The sequence below is a fragment of the Carassius carassius genome, chromosome 17 (genome assembly GCF_963082965.1).
Source record: "Carassius carassius chromosome 17, fCarCar2.1, whole genome shotgun sequence".
Taxonomy (NCBI): Eukaryota; Metazoa; Chordata; class Actinopteri; order Cypriniformes; family Cyprinidae; genus Carassius; species Carassius carassius.
This window is the reverse complement of record NC_081771.1, coordinates 17,219,355-17,237,865: the sequence shown is the minus strand read 5'-3', so window position 1 is coordinate 17,237,865 and position 18,511 is coordinate 17,219,355. Positions and strand designations below refer to the sequence as shown.

Sequence of the window (18,511 nt, the reverse complement as noted above, 5' to 3'; positions counted from 1 at the left end):
TACATTTCATTACATGTGATCAAAGTGGCAGCTCGCTGATGTCAACATTTTTGAATCAGAAATGAACTTATAATTACATACATAAAGTATTTTGGAAAGTTCTCTTTCACTTTCTGAAGTTTATAGCATCACCTTGGCCACTGTCTGTCTTCCCCCCACCTTGCTGTTTGGGGGAAAATAAAAATGTCATTGGCCTTCTCTCATGGGGCTGTGAAAGAAAAAGCTCATTTTTCATAGAACACAAAGCTGCCATTTGTGATAACAGTGCCCTCTTTTTCCTCGCCAAGTTTAATGAATGCCAACTGTGCACATTGCAAGTGGAGCCTATTTTAAGATATGAGCTATAAATAAAACTTAATTAGTCTGGATGGTATAAATGGTCTTTTTTAATCCACACATTTATATTTTTGGAGAATAAAGACCTATGTCACATGCACTCTGAGAGTGGAGACATGTCTGACTCTCTCCTCTCTCTGTCGCCAAATTAAAACTCTCCAGTGTGAAAGTGTGACATTGTGAAGTCAAAACTTAATGATGTTATGGTAACATACACATGACTATACATTGGGTACCATTATATTGACATAAGATAATGAATCCTAGAAGCTTGCGTATTCCCTGTTTATATTCACCCTCATTCTGTCTTGATGTGGGAATGACATATTCTGTTGGAGTGCGATCCATTTATTCTGTCATTGCCAACTGAAGCATCAGTCATTGTGTTTTCTGTGTACATACCAAACATAGCTCTGTTAGAACATAGAAAGTTTTTTACTTTATGCTTTGTGCTTGAATGTTTTTGTGTTCAAAAACAGCTGGATGAGGCCCAACGGCTAATATTCACACTAATGTGGCTAAGTGACAATAAAGACATGTAACGTGCGTTAGGATTTGGCTTAGGGTTACTTGCATAATTAATTGTTACTATAATAGTAAGTAGATGTAACGTGTAACTAATACTATCCTTAACTATACAGTAAGTACCTGTATTCAATTAATATAACTCAGTACTTAAATGTTTAATTACACTGTAACAAGGACACCTTAAAATAAAGTGTAACCATAAAATGTTACGTATTGTAAATAATAAATACATTAAAATTGAAAACAATTTTTGTCCCACTTTAGATTCGGTGGCCTTAACTACTATGTACTTACATTTAAATTAATCATTTGATGCAATGCAATTATTTTGTTGATACATGTTTTTACATTGTACATACATTTTTTAAATACCAGCATGTAAATACATCTATAATTGATTTCTGTAATTACATTTATAGTTACACTGTTGACCCTTCCCTTACACCTTTACCTCTCCTAAAACCTACCCATACCACCTAGCCTTACCCGTACCCCAACTCAATAGCAGCCAGAGTGTTTTGCAATACAACATTAACACAATAAGTACATTGTGCTTATTTTTTTAAGGCCAACTAATATAAAGTGGGACCACAATTTGAAATTGTAATTATTTGTCACAATATCATACAATACTGAATAGTAGTTTTTAGAAAGAAATTTAGAAACATTTATTTCAGAATCAGAATCAGAATGAGCTTTATTGCCAGGTATATTCACACATACGAGGAATTTGTTTTCATGACAGAAGCTCCGCAGTGCAACATAACAGCGACAGAACAAAAAACACAATAGGAATAAAAAATAAAAAAATACAAATAGGTGGGTAAGGAATGACAATATACAAATTGACAATGTATGGCAGGTATATTACAATGAGCATTTATGTATGTACATGTATATTATGTGCAAAAAAATTTAAGTGTACGCTAAGTATGTATGTTAGATAAATAAGTGTAGTGTATATAAATATAAATAGTGTGGTGTGTTCCACAGTTATTATCAGCTGTTCATAAGATGGATTGCCTGAGGGAAGAAACTGTGTGTGTTCCTGTGTCTGGTCGTTCTGGTGTTCAGAGCTCTGTAGCGTCGACCAGATGGCAACAGTTTAAACAGGGAGTGTGCTGGATGTGAGGGGTCCAGAGTGATTTTGCCAGCCCTTTTGCTCACTCTGGATATGTACAGTTCTTGAAAAAAGGGAGGGTTGTACCGATGAGTCGTTCAGCAGTCCGGACTACCCTCTGTAGCCTTCTGAGGTCCGATTTAGAAGCGGAGCTGAACCAGACAGTTACTGAAGTGCAGAGGATGGATTCGAAATAGCTTACTATTAGGATGGTGTTAAAGGCCGAGCTGTCCACAAACAGGATCCTCACATAAGTCCCCAGTCTGTCTAGGTGTTGAAGAACATAATGCAGTCCGATGTTTACTGCATCGTCCACAGACCTGTTTGCTCTGTAGGCAAACTGAAGCGGATCTAGCAAGGGTCCAGTGATGTCTTTCAGGTGGGCCAGCACCAGTTTTTCAAATGACTTCATGACTACAGACGTTAGAGCCACAGGCCTGTAGTCATTTAGTCCTGTAATTTTGGATTTCTTTGGGATGGGGATGATGGTGGAGTGTTTGAATCATGAAGGGACTTCGCACAGTTCCAGCGATCTGTTGAAGATCTGTGTGAAGATGGGGGCCAGCTGGTCAGCACAGGATTTCATCTTCTTTGGCCTGACGGAGCTGTCTGAGTTTTGCAGTGAACCACGGTTTGTCATTGTTGTAATTTAGTTGAGTCCTGGTAGGAATGCATATATCCTCACAGAAACTGATATATGATGTTATGGTCTCTGTGAGTTCATCCAGATCGGTGGCAGCAGCTTCAAAAATACTCCAGTCAGTGAGGTCAAAACAAGCTTGTAAATCCTGCTCTGCTTCATTAGTCCATCTTTTTACAGTCCTTAATACAGGTTTAGCTGATTTTAGTTTCTGCCTGTAGGTCGGTATAAGATGAACCAGAAGGTGATCAGAATGTCCCAAAGCTGCCCGTGGAACAGAGTGAAATGCATCCTTTATTGTTGTGTTAACAGTGATCCAATATATTACTGTCTCTTGTGGGACATGTGATGTGCTGTCTGTATTTTGGCAGTTCATGGGAGAGATTGGCTTTATTAAAGTCCCCAAGAATTATTAAAATGGAGTCCGGGTGTTGTTGTTCTGTCTCTGTGATCTGCTCAGCGAGTTTCTGTAAAGCTGAGCTCACGTGCGCTTGCGTGTGGATCATATAATTAATTTGTTTAAAATTCTAAATAAATTCACAGCCCTAATTTATTCAAATTACAAATCTTTGCTTATCTTACAGAGGTCAGTCTGATGTACCTGCAAAACTGCTTATACAGTGCTACTTACCTGTTGTAGTTCGCTTTCCTACGCTGTGTCGATTTGAATTCGTTTTTATGCTGTAAATCACAGACTTACATTTAAATAGATTCAGGTGGGCCAGTTTTTACTGTCAACCACTTGGTTTATCCAGTTTATTTGACTTAGCTAAAATAGGTGATGAAATGAGAATTTATCTCTTTTTATCTCTTTGGAGTGTGTGGGAGTGTTGGTCGATTAACTTTAGTAGTCCTTTGAGATGTTTCTTGTTCTTTAGTCTGGCAAATATCTTAAAGAAGTTGGCTTTAGGGGCTCTCTGTGAGTCTTCCCTTGCTCTCTCCTGGGCAGGGCCCCAGTGACATTGTGGCAGCATAGGTCCTCTGTGGCACATCTTACGACACTGGAATAATTGTAAAGGAGCAGTAAACCCCATAAAGTCTCATAGCTCTGGGGACAGTTTGAGCATGGCCTCCTAAACAAGAGTGGGAATGGAAATATTTGGGCAGGGAGTGATTTTTTGCTCTTGAAAGCACACCTCTGTCTCCTGGTGAAATCACAACAATCTCTTGTGACCCTTGAAAATTGCTCCTGAACCGGGATAAACCTTGACCGAGTTTGAAAAGCTGCATCGTCTCAGGAGGACGAAGAAAATGTTGATGTGAACTTTGAACTTTCTGTATTGATATTGGGCAACTGCCAGTTTGCAGTTTCTCAGGCACTAGGGCTGTGAACATGCATGTGTTTGTGGGGGAGTGTGTAAGTTTGTGTGCGTGGGTGTGTGTCAGGGGATTGCGTGGGTATATATTTTACAGCTCCGAGGCAGTTTTTGGACCGGGATTGTGTGAGACAGTCTCCCTGTGTGTTTTTGTAGGAGTTATCCGAATGTAGAGTTAGATGTATGATAAAGCAGAAATGTTAACCAAATGGAGCGCTGTAGAAAAACAACAATCACGGGGCCACAAGCTTTTAAGCTGAGAGATAAATCATTAAACAAGTTAAAAAAGGGTTTTGTAGCTAAAATGTGATGCTATTTGTCAGAAAACCTTTTTTAATTGATCTGGACTCGCAGACTAGTTGGAGACTTTTTGACGAAGAGCATGGCAGCTTCCAGGCCCTTTGCTTTTGACCTAATCCCCATTCCTTTTTGCTTTAAAGGTCTTGTCAAACATGATTGCCACTGATATGCTTGTTTTGTTAGAGTGAAAATGGTGCACTTTCTTTAACTCAGTGTTTAGAGTTTGTTTTCTTGCCTACAAAAAGCTGCTAAGCCTAGCAGTGGTCACGAGTGGAACTGAGCCAGTGAGGTTGGATCTGTCAGCTGTCTGAGAGTCGTAAAAGTGATTGACGCTCCAGAGAATCATTCCTCAAAGTAGGGATCATCCCAGAGTCCTCACTATATTTAATTAAGTGCCCTTTATCTTTTTCCATATTCCTTTCTTTTCCCTGTTTGACTGTATGTTTTTTTCCCTTCTTTCTTTCTTTTCTTGACTGTGGGAACAGAAGAGCAAACTTCCTAGAAAGTATTTTACCATTTGCTTGCCATTTCATTTAGACATGAAAACTAAGCAGCTTAGTTATTATACTTGTCCTAAATGGCCATTTTTCCAAAAAGTGAAAATTCTGTCATTCTTCTGTGGGACAAAGGAGGAGACATTTTGAAAAATGTTCTGGTCTTTTTCATGGAATTAAAAGGAATGAAGATTGGAACTTTCAAGTTTCACAAAAATGTTCAAAATGAACACTGTATTTCAGGTAGTAGTCTGAACAAGCCCCTACAAGATTCTGACCCACTTTCACTCACTCCAGTTGAAAAAAATATATATTTGTTCCCACTCTCGCTTGTAACTTTTACTTTTTGTCTCACTCTGGCCTGCAAAATCCTGCAGGTGGAAAGACTTTTCAGCTCGGCTTCAGTATGACTTTGTCTCACTCCAACATCATTTGCTTTTTTTGTTCTAATTCCCATACACCTAAATGACGCATCAGACCTCACCTTTTATGGCCTCACACATGGCCTTACAAATTACACAGTAGTCACCTGTGTAATTGTAATTTTTTTTACTCACCACTAATCACTTTTTCCCTGTTCTTATTCTGTGCACACGTCAGCAATTCAAAACTTGTCCTTTGCCACACTCATCAGTGTCAGATCCTACAGGTTTTCGGCAGCCTATTGATTACTTTATCATGAAATGGATCAAAATTTGATTTGTTAAGTGGCAGTGTCACTTTTGAGTCACTGACTCGATGATCCATTTGCAGCAGTTAACAGCCCATTAAAAGCTCATTGGAGGTGAATATTATTAGAGAATAATTAACTCCTTTTCAGTCTTTTGGTTACAGAAAGCTGTTGCGTGTCACAAACCAGGGTGGAAACAGAGGGTTAATGGTAAATTGATGATTTATTAACAGGATGGATAATAACAATGAATGAAAAGTCACTGAGGGAGTAAGCACAGAGTCCGGGTACTTGAGACACAGGGGAGACAGCGAAGGAGAATCACAGGAGGACATTAATGGAGATCTGAGGGCAGAGAAAGAGCAAGTTAGTGGAGAGGAGTCTGGCAACTGTTCAGAGTAGTGAATGGTAGACCGGACACCGGAGTACTGGCGTGATGATGACTTTATACAGGTGAGTGATTGCTGGGTGTAGGAGCAGGTGATCAGAACTCCAGCTATTGGCATCGGGAGTGATTGGGATCAGGTGCTGGTGAGGATTGGGGTGGCTGTGATGGTGAATTCCTGACATTGCGTGGCTTCAGAAGACTTTTATAATACTTGGTGTGATGGTGCATTTGCATGCTTTTTGAAGCTTGAATGCATCAGTCCCCAACAACCAAGATTCTTCAAAATCTTTCCATTTGTGTTTTACAGAAGAAAGAATGGTTCTGGAACTACATGAAGGTGAATAAATAAGAACAGATTTAAAAGGACTGGAACTGTTCCTTTAAAGATCTAATATCTTTCTGATAGCTGTGATTCTGTCACGTCACACAGCCGTTTTACTTTTTAGTGGAAACAGGCACGGTTCCTAAATAAGTCATTGTGTTAACCACAATTTTATTAGCATCCCATTCATGTGGCTTATTTCTTTTTGTAGTTTATAGTTTAACTTTAAAAGTGCATATGTTTTATACTTGTTCACTTGTTTGTTTACATCCATCGCTGTGGAAGGTGATCGTAAATTCCAAGCCCAATTGATGCAATATTGTGCATGAGAACATGTGTTTGTGTTTGTATTTTGCGTGTGGACACTGCCTGTGTCCCATTTTTACCTCCCAGTAGGTCTTCTCCACAGCAGCTGTGACTGTGGTCAAACAGTGCTCCATGGTGATGGTTGTTGGTTTGTGCCTGGGGGCTGCAGTGGGGTCTCTGAGCTGGGGAGCTTCACAGCTCTCTGATTCTTGGCCAGAATTGTGTAATCACTCACAGTGGCGCTGCAAAAACAGCTTTCACAATCAGCTGGATGTCTCTCAGTGGGCCAGCACTCCAGCAGGGACAGGGAGAAGGGCATATTAGTAGAAAGAGGACAGCAAGGCACAAGGGACGGGCGTGTTGTTTATATGTTTGAGTTTGGATGAATGTTTGTGTAGGCATTAGTTAATTTGCAGTATGGGTATGCAGTATTTAAGTATGGGGGAGTTTATTTAGGTGTGTGCGTGTGAGCGTGTATATATATGTAGAGGAACTGTACGTCCGCTCCAGCTGTGTTTGGGAATCTGACAGATTATTCACTACATTAATTCCCTTTATTAAGCCTCTGGGTCCAGGCCAGGCCAGTGAGAAGCGCTCACAGCTGTAACCCCTCCATGCCACAGCATATGGCTGACTTAGTCTGTCCTCTGTTTATGGGTGATGCTGGGAGCAAGAGATTTTCTTCCCCACTGCTTTTGTGCTTTTGAATTTGTATACACATGCAAGTTTATGTGCTTGTGTGTGTATATAAATATATTTGTATTTTTCATGTATTTTTGTGCAAACAATCTGTATATGCTAGTGTGATTTACCCTGTACCTGGCATATGTATATGGTTGTAAGTTTTGATTTCCTCATTAAAAAGTTTATCATGGCTAACTGCTATCAGATTATAAGTAATACAAAATAAAACAATTGATAAGTAATTACATAATTATGTAAATAATGAAACAATTACATTAATAAAAAATTAATTATTTTATTTATTTATGATGTCAGTGTGAAGTCTAAGACCGCTGTCATGTCAGCCAGTGCAACAGAAAGCATATATGAATCTGGCAACTGCTGTTTAATTTGTTTGAGTGGTAGGAATGAGTTTCAGAGGTGAGTTCGGTCTTTCAGCCTGCAAGCATGAAAAACGGATTGCTTACTTTGTTCTTTTGTCAGACCACTTATTTTGCAGAGTGCAGCTTTAAAAATGAAACATCTTTAATCATTTTAATCACCCTTACATCATTCCAAATCTCTGGACTTTCTTCTGTGGAACACAAAAGTGTCCTCCACAGAAAAATGTCATACAGGTTTGGAACAACATAAGGGTGAGTAATTAGTGTTAGGGTTAGTGTTTTGTAAGAACTGAGTTTCAGAATTGCGAGCTTACATCTTTCAATTCTGACTTTATTTCTCTTAATTCCAACCTTATATCTTCCAATTGTGAGTTTATATCATGCAATTCTGAGGAAAGAAATCTGAAACTCACATTTTTTACAAAATATCAGTCTTTTTTCCCCCCTCAGAACAGGACTTTATTACTTGCAGTTGTGATTTCATATCTCACAATTCTGATTCTAAATTCGCAGTTGTGAGTAGTAGTCAGAATTGCAAGATATAAACTGCCAATACTTTTTTTTTTTTCTCAGAATTGCGTGATATAAACCATCAGAACTGCGAGTTTGTATCATGCGATTCTGGAAAAAAGTAAGATTTACAAGATGTAAACTCGCAATTGTGATAGAAAAAATGTCAGAATTGTGAAATGTCAAATAAAAACTTGAAATTATCTTTTTTATTGTTATTATTATTATTATTCAGTGATGGAAATGGGATTCCATAGGTTTGGAATCGCATGTTCACCCAAAAAAGAAAAATCTGTCATTATACTTAGCAATGTCAGTAATAATCCTCCTAATCGAAATTGAAAATGTTAATGTTTTGATATTAATTAAGCATAGCTGACAAGAATCCATTTCAGCTAATATTCTGTGCAAAGTTGGAACCCAAGGAAGCTTGACGGAAAATGAACATGATTCTAAACATGTTTTCTCTCATATTAGAGGATCAATCCACTCTTATGACCACATGGAGGGAGAAGTCGAATATTCTTGGCCCTTGTGCAAAGAGCTTTCAGTGGCCTTGAAAATGTTCTTTTGTTGGCACATGAATCAAAGTGCTGCCGTTCCTTGATGTATTGTGAAATATTTATCAAACAAGACAATACAAGGAGTGGCACAAATCATAAATATTAAGTAATATAAAAAATGCTAACTCAAAACACATTTTAGAAAGAGGGCAACATGGGGCCTCTCTCTTTCCATAAAAAAAGACACTGAATCGGGGGAATAGATGCATTAAAAAAAGTGTAAATATAAACCATGCATCCGGTCTTTTTGCAATAGGTTGCATGTTGATCGCTATTGTAAAATGTCAGTAGGTGACCCTAAATGAAAGGTGAGCATTTGGGATGGGGCCCCTCCTGCATTACTGGCCCTCTGAGGCCATTGTGAATGCCTTTTCTACTGAGAACTGTAAGAACTACAGATACAATGTGTGGTCAGTGGATAGAGTAGGATGATGGTGTGTAAGCCTGGGTCACACTTCTCTCTGAAACAGATGTCATCAAACAATGAGTGCAAATAGACGAGAAGAGTTTAAAACACCTTCTTTTGATAATGTAGAATTTTCTGGAATAGTAAATGGAAAAAAAAGTATATTTCACTTTCTGTGGGCCACAAAAGAAGCTTGTGCCGCTTTCTATACATCTGTAATTCTTGATGGACTGTCAAGCTCAAAAAAGGACAAAAGCATTAAAGTGCAATCAAAGCAGTCCATAGACCCCTTGTGTGATATATTTCAAGTCTTCTGAAGCCATATGACAGCTTTTTTTGAGGAAACCTAAACTCTGTAAACTCATAATACATGACGCCTGTTAGAACTCCGTTACATCAAACATCATTGGTTCTCCCATGTTGTCACCAAACAAAATTTATGTGTAAATTATATGTAATGGTATTTTATTTTAGATTTACAGTAAACAGGATACAGTACAGTACAGCTACAGGATGATTATTGAATGACAACATACATTTTAGTCTTGCATTTTTGCCGTATAAATATCAGCAACTGCACCAAATAGTTCTTTTTATGCTTAGTTTGTGCCTCTGAATAGGGCCATAGAAACCTGATGATTTTGTCTAAAGTTTCAATAAACTGTTCCATTAAAATATATATTTGTAAATAAAAAATAAATAATTTCATATCCAAGGCTTTACAGAGTTAACTTTTTTTTTTTTTTTTTTATATAGATCGCCTGTATAAAGTCTATATCATGTCTGCAATCATGTTGATATTCAGGTAAAAACAGCTCTCTTGCTTGTGTGAAATTGTTTAACCATATAATATGACGCAAATATAAAATACAAAAACTCATGCCCTTACATCAAATTTTATGGGCATTATAACTGCATTCTAAGGCCATGTACACACGTACTTGGGTATTTTTCTAAACAGAGTTTTTCTGTCCATTTTTAAAAAATCTGCGTCCACATAAAAATGCAAAAGCATGCTATGAAGCACTGTAGAGAGCATGCCAAGCCAACGGTTGGCAATATAATCTCAAACACAAAGCCATGTTGGCCAATCAGAAACCTGAAAAAGTTTCAAGCACGTGGAGATAACAGTGCATGCTCTGACATCACAAGCCAAAAACCCACGTTTCTACACAGTAACTTGGCTTGTTAGGCCCCTTACATAGTCAACGCAAGAAACGCGAGCAAGCAACGCGAGCGACGCGCTCCCTTTCATAGTCTAAACAGTGGACGCAAGCGTCACGGGCGATGCGTGTATGCAATACACCGCTCACTCAACAGGGGGTAGTAGAGTCAGGGTGATATTGGTAGAGTCGGGTCGCGTGATATTCAGATCACGAGGGCAACTGAAGAGGAGTGTATTCTGTTGCTGATTTTACATCGGCGGCAACAAATGCAACGCAGAGATAGGGCCGTTAAGTTCGCATAATTTTTCCTCTTATCCCGCCACTGTATTCAAACCTTCTTCTTCTGTAAACACAATATTCTTGAATTAATGTACAATACTTGCAATGTCGCTCCCACCGACAACGCATAGTATTGCGTGCATCGGCGCGTCGCGTATCAAAAACTAGGACGACACATTTGGCTACGCACCGACGCATAATGGCTGCAGAAGCGTAACGATGCGTAGCCTCGGGGACTCGTATGCGTACAGATGCGTTTACTATGAAACGGCCCTTACACTGCAACTGGAGTTTTTGAAAATCTTCTCCCTGGCAGGAGATTTCAAAAATGTTCGTTTTTCAGTGACCTGGTGCTGCGTTTGCGTGTGGACGAACGACCAAACCAAACAGAAAAAGCTGTGGTTTTGAAAATACCAGCGTTTGTGTGGACAGGGCCTAAGAGGCTACAATACACACTGAATTTGTGGACTCTCAGTGTGTGTTTTTGTTCGTTTTTTTGCAAAGTGAGGGACATACTCTAACGTCAGCATGCACATCTTTACAACAACAAGCACAATATTACTGTAAACAACATACATTGCAAAGTTTAAACAGTAAAATAAAGAATGGTGATCTTGTGCAAAGTTTAAACAGTAAAATAAAGAATGGTCATCCTGTGTTATAGTCGCCTGGAGTCATACACCAACATGAATGCTTGCCCTTGTTTGGTGTAAAGGGAAGATCTTAACCAGAATTTCGAAATGACTTTTACTGTAAGTACATTGTATAAAGCTTTAATCTGAACAAAAGCATGTGGCTAACACCCGTGTTTGAAAATTCATCACTTATACATACACCACAAAGGCTGAGTGGCCTCTAGACACGTGTGACAGCATTCTCCCCATGGACCAGAGCCAAGCCTGTGGCGGCAGATTGGCTGCAACATGAGAGAGAGACCAGCTCTTGAATTTAATACCATCATAATGCTGGGTTTGTTTAGTGCCGCTAGAAGGATCCAATATCGACATATGTCATTGCATCATCCATCAGCCCTGCTTCAAAACCCTCCTGTCTTTTTGATGCTGCTGATAAAGTTTCCTTCAGTAGCAAATCCTGAGATCATTTTTTAACATAGTTACTTTTAAGATTTGAATTGGAGAAGTTGGTTCTGGGCCGCAATTAGGCAGGTTGATTCCATTTTGTTAAGGTTTGGTAAAAAGAGAGATGCTGTATGTCATTTATGCATTCATGATATTGCCTGTCCATTAGGATAACAAATCCATGAATGTCATAACTATTTGTTCATTTGAAAATATAACTGGGATCCTAACCTCCAAAAATTTCTGAGTCTGAATAAAAAGGCAATTGTGACTCTATATCTGAAAGTCACCTCTATATCTATATCAAAGTATTCTGCCTTTGTTTCTCATATTTGTGAGCTTGAGGCAGAATCTGACTTTTATATTTTATAATGTGACCACATCTCACAATTGCAGGTTTTTTTTTTGTTTTTGTTTTTTAGAATTGGAAAATACACAGTGTGAATATATCTTGCAGTTGTGTACGGTAATTGTAATTGTCTCACACTCTTACAATATGATAGTCACAATGTGACTTTAAATCTTGCAACTGTCTTCGTTTCGCATAATTATGACTTTGTTACTTATATTGCAACTTTATATCTTACATTGTGACAGTCGTGATTTTGTTTTGCAATTTTTTCTTAAAATTTATGATATTTGGGGTATTGTGTCACAGTGTGACATTGTGTTCCGATGAAAATAACTCACATTGTTGCTTTATGCCTCACAGCTGACTTTATTTTTAGTTTTGGAAGCAAATGTATTTTATGGATATACATACAGAGATACATACACACTAGAGGTGTGCAGTGCTGCACCCCTGACCCCCATTAGCTTTTAAGACAGAACATTATGCTTGTTTGTAAGTGCCATTTTTTTCATGACTTTGCATCAAACGCTTTTTGTGTTGTAGCAACAAATTCTCTCTAATTGTGCCAAAATAGTTGAAAAGATACATAATCAATAGGGTAGTGCAGCTGTTTCCAAAGGAGCCTTTAAACACAGCTGCTGCTGCACCCAACATCCCCCCTCTCTCTTCTGACTCGTCCTCCACCCATGTTTTTCATTTTCTGTTCGCTTTCAAAAGCTGTCACCTTAACAACGGGACATATAATAAGTCCCTGTTCCCTTATGAGCCCTGAACCCCAAAACCGCCCAGAGCCGGGTGCTGGTTTGCCCCCTTTTGTAGTATGTGGAATTAAAGCTCTCAGAAAGACTGTTTGAAACTGTTTTATTAAGTTTTGAGAAGCCCTTGGCTTCAGTTGGGAACAGGGGGACTATTGTCCCTTGCATCTTGTAGAAGCTGCTGTTCAGTTTAGCAGCAGTTGAGTGTTAGCCTGTGATTTAAGTATGACCTGTAGTTGTGTGTATTATTTCTTTGCAAAATGGATGAAGGTGACTCTACCTCCACCTTTAACACTCTCTACCCCTCACTCTCTCTTTTCTTGCTTTGTTTGAATCAGCTGAGGCAGCATGTTATTGTGTTGAGAGAAAACATGTGGTTTCTGTTAGTAGGGACTGGGTGTCTGGCACCATGATATGCACTAGGGGTTAAAGGAAGATGGGAGGGGTTGGTGGGGTAATGGGACATTGAGATTGAAGACCCTGTAGGAGGATGGGAATCAAGAGAGAAGCACTCTGCCATTGTGACAGACAACTTTCTCCTTTTTATACACGCTACCTGTGTTGTTCAGTGAATTAATTTAGGAAAAATGCACTTGAGAAGCAAAAATGCGTGATATTTAGAGTTCAGAGAGATTGGGACAAGTTGTCACAATTTTTACTGCAGTGAATATTTCTCAAAATGGGTTTAAGTCATTTAGTTATTATTATTTTATATTTTTGCCATTTCTGCCTTTATTGGACAGTAAGTGAAAAGGAAGCAAAGTAGGGGAGAGAGAGAGGGGGACAGGATCAAGAAAGGTCAGGTCAGGACTTGAACTCGGGACACCTGAGGTGCAATAGCACTATTTGTTGGTGCATTGCCCACAATTTACCCAGAATTTTTATTTTAATTTACAGAAAAACATTTCTTCTTGCTTAAGATAAAAGATACAATTCACTGAACACACACTGACTTTAAGCTGGGCATGTTGTTCCAATGAAACCTACCGTTAAACAGCCTTTTATAGGCCTTTATGCAAAATTGTAAAACAAATATAAAACATAAATCATGAATCAGCAAAAATGTAAAACAAATTTTTATATATTATAATGTATAATAACACTTAAAAGCACAAGAAACCTTGTATCAGTCTTATATTTATTACAAATATTTTCCTTAGAGTACAATTAAACCTTTTGTTTGAAACCTAACTTTTTGCCTGATTGGGAGCCAATGTGAATACACAGTATATGAAGCTTGTGACTTACCTCTGTGACAATGCAACCATTGTTTTTTCTTGTTTCATACATAAATCTAGAGCTGCCTATGCTTAACATGGGAGCAGGAAATATTTGAATGGTGTACACTAGCAATTCAAGGATACTTAGTCTTTTGATTTTTTTCAAGCCATTTTTCACTGTAAATGTCACTAAATCATGCTAATACAAATTGTGAACAGCCATAATGGAACTAAAAGGTGATTAAGCAGTGCATATGTCTTTGCAGCTGGAGCAGATGTTGTTGCAGCAGTCAGGGGATTCAGACCAGCAGAGTGTGTATGGCACAGAGCAGGGCTGGCTAAGAGAAGAAGGACGATCTTATAGGCTGAAGCTCCAGGCCTTTCAGGAGAGCCAACACAGACAGGCTCAGCTGGTGCAGAAACTACAGGCAAAGGTCCACTGTTAGATGTGGTCTCATTCAACACATTTAATTTTGGTCAAAGATGGGAAAGATTTTTGAGGGGAAAAATTATTTTGGAATTGTATTTTCTTTTAGAATATACATATCAAAAAGAAACCCTGAAGCTTTGGTGTAGATGGGAATGTGCTCCATCTTAAGTTGTGGAGTGAAAGTATTTGTCTGTGTCTGCAGTTGCTCCAGTATAAGAAGAGATGTGGAAATCTAGAGCAGCAGGTGTTGGAGAAAACCTCAGAGTCAGAGAAGCTGAGGCTCTCGGTAAGTCTTACTGAGAACTTCACAGCCTTTAAGAATGTATAAATGAATGGAGCATTTATATAGCATTTTATTGTGTATTGCTTGTACACCCAAAGTGCTTTACAGTCATATTGTGCAGCATCCACTAGGATGATGCTATGGCAGCCACAGTACATTGGCACCAATGCACTCACTAGTGCATTAGAGCTTTTGAATTTTAAGAAATCTATCGGCTCCTGTTACTTTTGTTGTCTAATTGTTGTCAGGTGTTGCACTGTATTTTGGTGTGTTATGTATAAACCTGCCTCTGTCCATATATTAGCTCCAGTCACACCTAGACTCTTCAGCACATCGTCTACAGCGCTTTGAGCAGGAACACAGTATGGATGTCCAAAGTAAACTTGCACTGCTGGAGGATGAGCAGAAACGGTAAGAACAAGAGTGATATGCGCTTCTGACAGCGAGAGGTGCAGTGAAACATGCCAGTGGGCAATGACTACAATGAGGGAGAATGGGTATGAATCAGAATCAGCCAAAGAGTATGTCAAGACTTGCTGTTTGGAACCATAGGAGAATTTAACATTTTTGGAAATGAGAATTATAAATCTTGTGGAGAGTTTCTGTTTTCTTTTTGTTTTTTCCATTTTTGCTTTGTTAGAAAATCCAGCTTCAGATTTTAGTGTTTGGGAACTGTTTAAAAACCATCATGACCACCATAAACTAGTAGCTGATCCAATCAACTAATGAAAATTGATCAACCTGGAACGGGTAATGACCAGCTAATGAGCAGCAGTAACTTGCTGTAAACCAGACTGGAAAGCTAATGAACAGCATGGACTAGCTAACAACCAGCTATTAAACACACTCGAACCAACGTGGACTGGTTAGTTGTTAGATTAGACCAGCTAATGAGCACCTTAGACCAGCTAGGAAACAAGCTTCCATGTTCTAAAACAGAAGTACCACCAACTAAGCTGAATTTTACACCAGGTATTCACCATTCTAACATTTAGAGAGGACACATGAACAACATTTATTAAGGAGGCAAATAGAGCTGAACTGCTCTGAATTAAATCTCCTAGCTGCCTACTTCAATCCCCAAAAGCACATACTGGAAATTAATAGTTTTAGAAGGGGGTGTCAAAAACAAAAGGTATCCAGTTTGTCAGACTTAATTATCACAGCCTTGTTCAAAGTCTCAGCCAAATAGTTTTTACTGCACTTCATACAAAGAGCCGGCCAACCTACCAACCCAGATGCCAGCCTTTAAAAGATCATGATTTACTGTGCCACTCGCCTGTAATTGAAATGGTTATGGCAAACTCTGGGCCGTCCAGCTGCCAAGCCCTCATTCATTTTCACACCTTAGTGCCTCTGTCAGAGAGCGCACTGCACAGTGCAGTTCATCCGACCATCTGTGACTCTGCAGTCTTGTAACAGAATTTATTAAATTTTCTGTTTCAGAGAAGTCAACTGTGCCACGTCTTTTATAGCATGCCACAATTAACTGAGATTCAGCAGGGCCGAAGTGTTATGCCTGTTACACTACTTATAAAATGCCTTTGCGTTTTCTTAGAGGGGCACAAGCTGGAAAAGCCAAAACACAGAATCATGGAGCAAAGATACTTATCAAAAATGATTAAACACATTCTCATAGCTTTGATCGTGTCTCTCTCTCTGTTGCTCACCCCTTTGATGATTGTTTTGTTCATCGCCCTTACTGCCTCACACCCTGGCGTCAATCTTTGTATGTAACTGGGTGGATTCTGCCACGGATGATGTAAATAACCCTGTAAACTATTTGACAAGCAAATCTGGGGGCAATTAGGCTGGAGCTGACATGGACTTTATAAAACTGTCACGCACATTCCCCTCTAAGCGTGGCTGGCAACGTAGAATGTGTGACGTGGGCCTTTATGAGTCTGTAAACACAGAAGCTGATAGAGGCAGCGCAATAGAGGGGGTTGAGATCATGTGCAAAATTTGGCTCAGGAAACAGTGCTCTGAAGCAGTTCCATATATTTCACAGGTGTTCTGGTTTGAGCCAGGTCAATGCACTGCTCCGGGAACAACTCGAACAAGCCAACGAATCCAATCAGGCCTTGACGGAAAGCCTGCAGAAGGCACGAGAGGAGGCAGAGCAGAGGGACACGCGACTCAGGAGGGAACTTGAGGTGAGAGGGAGGAGGAAAAAGAGACAGAGGGAAGGAAGGAGAGATCTGTAGTGTGTGTTTTTTTTATCCAAATCCACAGTTTAAGGAAAATCTTTCTTTAATCCAATCCAATGAAACTCAACTCTGGAACTTGTGGAATTCCACCCTGGTGCCTGTTTTGTCAGTCTGGACACTGTCTTTGTTTTAAATCATTGTTGTGATTTTCTCAGCTGTTGTTTCCTGTAAAAACATTCCAGTCTATTGGAAAAAGAGTGAGAATTCATTGCTTGATGCAAACATCTGGTGATATGAAGGAGCTCATCTAGTATTCACTCATCTAGTATTCATTTTTCTATACAAAAATATAGAAACTCTTTGGTCTTTTTTGAGCAAGATGCTAATGGTTTAATCAGATTCAATGATCTATGCTAAGCTAAGCTAAAAGTGCTACCGCCAGACCCAGAGATGCTGATTGGATTCGAAAACGGTAAAACTAAACTGTTTAACTCAAGGGGAGTTGGAAAATGAAGCTATTTTCACAAAAGTAGAGTGTTCATTTAATGTATCATTTGTGTATGTGAGTCTCTGTGAGTGTGTGCGCCTAGCAGTTCAAGTATGTGTGTGTGCATTCATTATTTTTCGTATTTGTGCATCTATAATGGAGACATCTTTAACCTCTTTGTCACCCTCTTTATTATGAAACCTGCCGACCATATGGCCGTCTTGCTCTCCCGCAGATGAATACCTCCCGACATGGCCGCGAGCAAGCCCGTGTGCGAGCTCTGTGGCGCCAGGCTGCCTTCCTGCGAAGCTCTTTCACCCAGCTGCGGGCCTTCGCTGACAGGTGAGTGTAGCTTGCAGCCAGAACCCTCTTTCCAAACCCAACACCATTTATCCCCGCCTGGGATCAAAGCGCAGCAGGTCACCTGGGTCACCCCTCACACATCCTGACCACATCGTCCTGGGAAATGTGATGGTTAGATTGCCCTTCAGATTAGTCTTGAGCCATCCATCAGAGCCAAGCTTGATGAGGGCTCGGCCTGTGTAAATGCTGTGATCATTGTTGAGTAATTTGCTGTAATGTGGATTACTCAACACATGGACAGCGGAGAAAATGTTCACGACCCTTACTCAGACACGACACTGTTCAAAGAGTTTATTCCCAGAACACAATATAGTTTTGGCCATCTGGCTCTCGTCAGTTGTGAACAAAACACATTTCCTTGGGAACGTAAGGAAATTGTTGTGTAAGGGAATTTCATTGCTCCTGCTGGTTGTAATAGTTTTTTTTTTGTGTGTGTGCTTTACAGGAGTCTATCGGACATGCGAGCCGAGTGTGTGGTGGCTGGCGGACGTCTTCATACAGCATGTGTGAATTTGGAGGCTAGCATGAGCCAGCCTTGTACCCCTGCTAGCAGCGGAGTATCTGCACTGGAGAATCAACTAAGAGACAAGTTGAAAGAGGCTATGCAACTGCAGGCCCGCTTTGACGCAGAGAAAGTAGAGCTTAACTCTAGGTACAACATGTCTGTTTATGTACACCTCCCATTCATTTTTCAACAGTAATATACTGTACAAGTGTCATCATGCTTGAGCAGCATGCTGTAATAAATACATACAGTATTGGCAGCTGGGGTTAAATGATCATATTCTAAGGATTTCACAGTGTCATAAATTTCAGCACCTATTCCTAAGCTTTGAATTGAATTATTGATGTCCTGAACTCACATCTCCTAGATGACTCATTGTACATTGTCCTGAGTGCTGACATGCAGGGAAGGTCAGCACAGATTGCCTCATCTATCCAACTATGTGGCATGCCAAAACTAGAGAGAAAGAGTGCCTT

At 39.5% G+C, this 18,511-nt stretch overlaps 1 protein-coding gene across 2 annotated transcripts in view; it reads left to right on the top strand.

The window, feature by feature from the left end:
* crocc2 (ciliary rootlet coiled-coil, rootletin family member 2) overlaps positions 1-18,511 on the top strand; it is a 53,371-nt gene that overhangs the window by 3,788 nt on the left and 31,072 nt on the right. For both annotated transcript variants that reach the window (XM_059571157.1, XM_059571156.1), the window contains exons 4-9: positions 14,084-14,251; positions 14,450-14,533; positions 14,835-14,941; positions 16,542-16,686; positions 17,403-17,509; positions 17,976-18,182. In XM_059571157.1, the coding sequence (XP_059427140.1) occupies positions 14,084-14,251; positions 14,450-14,533; positions 14,835-14,941; positions 16,542-16,686; positions 17,403-17,509; positions 17,976-18,182 (818 nt within the window). The remainder of the gene's footprint in view (positions 1-14,083; positions 14,252-14,449; positions 14,534-14,834; positions 14,942-16,541; positions 16,687-17,402; positions 17,510-17,975; positions 18,183-18,511) is intronic.